Raw genomic sequence first — 5,344 nt, forward strand, 5'->3', positions numbered from 1 at the left:
AGAAGAACTCAGAACCACTGGTGGAGATGAGCTATGGCTAAGATGAGCTTTCATGCCTACTAAGCTAATTTACTTGAAAAACTAGAGATTATTTTAGAATTACAATATCATAATTTTAATAAATTCAGAAGGAGAATAACCTTCTGAAAAAAGTCGAGTTCCATGTTCATTCATGAAGTCATAATCTTCTATCTTAAGTTGTCTTTATGTTTAAGTGGTTGATAAAGCTGAGGTTTAGATACTGCATTGATGCTTGCTGTACCCCTCTCCTAGGGAGATCTTTTCTTCTAATTCTGATTCTGCAGTGATTTGAGCAGATCATACACTCCAGTTTTGCACTGTGGTCTGATGCCAGGTGACTTCTAGATTTTTCTGAGTACGCATCAGCATATTTTGTGCTGGATCACAAATGGAGTGATTCAGTGCCTCTGTCATTCTTGTTGCTTTGTTTGTATTTATTGTGTGACTGGCTTTTACACACTGTAAACAGCACCAGTGGAGTTGACTGTGCTTTTTATATAGAAGAAGGGTTGCTGTAAAATGACTAGAAGATGATATGTGCCTAGGGAATTAATATTACTCATTCCCAGTGAAATATAGCGAGTCGATGGACAGTACGTCGTGCTGATAATATCCATGTAAAAGGTACATCAAGGGACAAGAGATAGAAAGATAAAGAGTATTTTGAAAAGCAGAAGAGAATGAAACTGAGATACATTTACTACAAATTGCAGGAGCTAAGAAGTCTTGCTTTTCCTTCCCCCTGTTAAAATAGGCCACTGCCACATGTGTCCTGCTGTGTTCTCAGCTTGTATCTCTGATGGGAGCTGGCAGCTGGGGCTGGATTCACTTGCTTAAGTGTGTGTGTTTATTACCACTTGGGATGCTGTACTTGCTCGAGCAAGTTGCTCGAGCAGTAAGGTGTGAGTCTTGCCCAGATTACTTTTTTTAATATCAGCTGTGTGTGGATGTCTTTGACATGCTAGGGTACCTAAGATACCAGTAGGTGCCTATAATTAAGCACTTGAATTAAACTTCTAATCCCTCATGCTTGTTTTCATGTCACTGATGTGTTATATTAATGTGTGCACATTAGATTTAATTTATTATTTTATTGCAAATTTATAGTAGTTGGAAATTGTCATTCTTTGCTACAATTAAACTCTGATCAATCAGTTGTGCTATGGTTTATTTCTTGTTACAATGGCACAAAAAAGCTAGCCTACCTCATATTTGTTAAGCACTTTTTTTGAGACTCTTCCATTTCAACAAGAGATCTTGAAATTTTATTATGTAGTATTTATTTACTGCTGTCTAACTGTAATGGGGACATATAGATTTTCCTTTGTCTTCAATGAAAAGGAATGTATGTCCTTATCTGTTATACAGGTATGTAGGAAGTACAGCTTTTTCAGCAGTGGTCTCCTCAGATTCCAGTTTTGCAGTGTGTGTGCGCTCATGTGTGTTTTCCCCAGGTTTCAGTTTTTATTCATGTGCTGTAGTGAAACATGTCTATTCGAGCAAATAAAATAACCACACCTATGCTTTTATCATCCAGTCGTGAGAATGAAAATCATGTTGTTTCTCAAAAATTACAAATACATAGAATCTTACAACATTCTTGAGATTATTGTAATTTTCATTGCAACTAAGCTGGTGTCCAGGGTCGAAATGCTATGACTTCAGTCAGAGTGAAAGAGATCTCTCTGGAAGAAGAGTTGGAGGGTTTGTAAGCCAATTCTTTTAACGGATAATTAATGAGGAGAGGGAAAGAAAGAAGGCTTGCTGATGTCCTGCTTGTTTAAGCATATGTATATTTCTTTAAACACTTGAGTAATATGTGAGACTAATTCACATCTATATTAAATATAGGCAGTGATCAGTTGTGGTGTGTTGACCAGTTTTGGACAATTAACTCTTCTAATAGATTTGACTCAAGCTTGTTCATGAGTGCTGTTCAGTTGGCAAACATCAACATTGCATAACAGATTTTTAGGTCTGCCATCTGGACGCTACTAAGCATTTCTTTAAGAAGAAGAAAAAAATTCATTCACAAGTCTGGTATGTGATATTTAAAATGCAGGAGGGTATTAAATTGAGTATCTCTCTGTATACCGTTGGGTCTTTCACTTTCAAATAGATTAACATGTAGTTATTATAGAGACCTGTAGCAAAATTTTCATGTTCTACAATTATACTTTTTGATTCCTTGGTTTGTTTTATTTCTGCATAGTTTGCTATGTGTTACTTAATAGGATGAGGATTCATTTTCAGTTTTAATTTTAAACTTAGGGTAAGAATTTTATGGCCTTCACCTAGTGAGCCTGAGAAAAATCAGTGCATCAGAAGAAAGGAAAGAGAGAACTGAAATTTTAAACACCGTGTTCTTAATTGACCTTCTCAGCTCACATGGGGTACCACTTGTCACTATACTGGGGAAATTTTGTTGTTGTTTTTTTCCTTCCTGGTGCTAGCCAGCTTAATACTTTTCAAAGCCCAGTTGCTTGTGTTTCTGCTTATTCAAAATGGTATCGTGATACCTTTCCTGTGTGTTTTACAGGTCTCCAGGATTACTCTTAACTTTTTTTCCATAAATGTCATTGTTTAAGAAGCATTTACAAAGAATAGTACAGCTGCTATTTTTTTATTTTTATTTTTCATTTTTAAGCTAAGAGGGTTTTGTGAACCGTTTGCTGCCCTGTTAAGCAATCCAAACAAGTATGTTGGGTCTTCAGCTGATCTTTTGTCTCAATGTCCCTTCTAGTTACTGAAGGGGAACATGGAGAAGAGCTCTCTTGTCAGGCGGCAGAGCGCATCTTCTGAACTGCTGTGTGTTCACATGGTGATAGGAGTGATGGTGGGAAATGGCCCCTGTGTTTCTCATTTGATTTCAGTTTGGAATCATCTGCTGCTTTCAGGACAAGCAGATTACTGTGGTTAAGTGCCAAGCACTTGTCAGACTGCAGGGAAGATCTTCGCATATATTGTAGTCATGGGCTTTGCTCTTCTTTATTCAGTGTGTCTTTTCCTTAGTATCTATGTTCAAGATTAAATTTTAAACTCTATTACATACTTCTTATATATTCATAAAATGAGGCAATGTACGCGTGAATAATTTCACTATTTTATTATCCCTATAAAAATATTTTTGCATGGCAAAGGATGTGTTGATAAGTGAAGTCCCTAATTTCTCTAAATTAATCTCATAAGAACAACAACTTTCTTTTCTTCCTTTTGCCTTTTGTTGATAAAGTGATAATAATAAACGTACCTTTAGAGATACAGAAGGCAAAGGCATGCATGAGAAGGAAATTAACGTATGGTTAACCGCAGTAGTTGGTGTTTCAAAGGAGACTACTTGAAAAGATAAACAGACTGGTAAACAAACCACTGTTCAGGATCTTTGCTGAAATGAAGCCAAGAGTTGAAAGGACTTTTCTTACCTGTTTTGGTGTTAAATTAAATGTTATTGACCTTCTTTTTCAAAGATTTGTCTGGGGGGAAAGACAGGAAGGATTGTTTATTTGTATTTAAAAAAAAAATAGTTTGAAAACTAAAACCACCTTTGCCATAGAAGCTGATAGTTTCACTGTCAAGAATTCAGCCTCGAGTTTCATCTTGCCAGAAACCCTCTGGAAATACAAGTGGGTGTGTTCTGCTTGAGTAATCATATGTAAATACAGAGGTGCAAGCAGCACTGTGATAATGACTGTAGTGTCTTTGAAGGCACTCTGAAGCTTCTGTTCAAAGACACTCTTAAATAATTAAATATGTTTTTTTAAATTTACATGGAATATGTAATGACATCCCCCAAGTTCCAGATTTCCTTCCTTTCTTTTCTTTGTCATGCAAAGAATAAATAGAGTATTTTAATCAAAGCACTGTATAGTAAAGAAAGGTGACAAAACAGCAGGTCCAGGTAGTTCTTTGCTGTAACCCTCAGTAACATTTTCTTAACACAGAAGTGACAGGCTTGAAAAACCTAGGTACATCTGAGGTGATCTTAGAAGTCTGGCTTCCCGTCTGCAAATAAAGGGAGGCAATTTTGTCCACTTAGATACGCCCTCTGGCTTATGGCAGTTCACTCTGTGACTATTTATGTGGTCCTCCTTGTAAGATTGGCTAGTCAGCTGTATGTACGTGGTTTTAATCTTTATTTTTTACTATTTTTTTGGCAGACACTGAGCGTCTCTATACAGTGGTGTTCGAAGAGATCTGTGGGCGTTTTGGAAAGACCTATACCTGGGAGGTGAAATCTTTGGTCATGGGTAAAAAAGCCTTAGAAGGGGCAGGGATTATTCGAGATGTTCTAGATCTTCCAATAACAAAAGAAGAGTTATTACATGAAAGTAAAATGAAGCAGGAGAAGCTGTTCCCTACTGCTGAATTGATGCCAGGTATGTTTTTCTTCAATATTTATGAATTGTTTATGGAATTGCTTAAATGCTAACCAAGGTAGAAGTTTTTAATCTGCCTTCTACAGAACAGTTTCTGCTACAGATTTGGTTTCATCACTCTTGTTTCAGCAAGTTATATCTTTTGCAAGACAAAAAAAACAAAACAAAACAAAAACAAACAAACAAACCCTAGTCTGGGCTTTGAAAATGCCAGATAGACAGACTGGGTGAAATGTTAGGAGGCACAGAGAGGAGTCAATGTAATGTAACAGCGCAGGTAATAGATGCTGTTAAGTGGATATTCTGTGGCTGTTGAGGATTGTGATAATGTGGCTAAGCTGGTTTGAACAGAGTTGCAGGGAGGTGATGGAATGGATTAGCTGAAGGAAGCATGAAGTTTTGCACTGTCTCTACATTCTGGTCTTGCCAAAGTTAGGCTATTGTAGATGAAACAAGCAAAATTCTTACTGGGACAAGGAGGTAAACATTTTTATCATTGCCAGTTCAATTGATTATCAATTCCACTAAATACATATGAGAACTTTCGTTAGGCTATTTTCTAAAGAAGAATTGATGTGAATTTACATACTTTATGCTCACTGGCTCTGGTGGGTTAACCTTGGCTGGATGCCAGGTGCCCACCAGGCCTCTCTATCCCTCCCCCTTCAGCAAAATAAAGGGGGAGAATAAGATGAAAACTCGTGGGTCAAGATAAAAGCAGTTTAATTAAAGCAAAGGCCAAGGCCACGCACAGAAACAAAAGGTAAACAAAGATGCTATTCTCTACTTCCCCTCAGTAAGTGATGTCCGGCCACTTCCCAGGAAAGCAGAGCTTCAGTATGTGCAGCAGCTGCTCCTGGAGACAAACCCAGTAACCAATGCCCCCCTCCTCCTGCCTGCCCTGGGCTGTTATGGCTGAGCTGATGTCACATGATATGGAACAACCA

General features: G+C 37.5%; 1 protein-coding gene across 1 annotated transcript in view; it reads left to right on the plus strand.

Moving 5' to 3' along the window:
• The first annotated feature begins 1,323 nt into the window (after positions 1–1,323).
• HDHD1 (haloacid dehalogenase-like hydrolase domain containing 1) overlaps positions 1,324–5,344 on the plus strand; it is a 45,427-nt gene continuing 41,406 nt past the window's right edge. Inside the window, 3 exon segments of the mRNA XM_010072645.1 lie at positions 1,324–1,389; positions 1,997–2,099; positions 4,179–4,397. Coding sequence (XP_010070947.1) covers positions 1,324–1,389; positions 1,997–2,099; positions 4,179–4,397 — 388 coding nt within the window.

The sequence above is a fragment of the Pterocles gutturalis genome, unplaced genomic scaffold (genome assembly GCF_000699245.1).
Source record: "Pterocles gutturalis isolate BGI_N339 unplaced genomic scaffold, ASM69924v1 scaffold20037, whole genome shotgun sequence".
Taxonomy (NCBI): Eukaryota; Metazoa; Chordata; class Aves; order Pterocliformes; family Pteroclidae; genus Pterocles; species Pterocles gutturalis.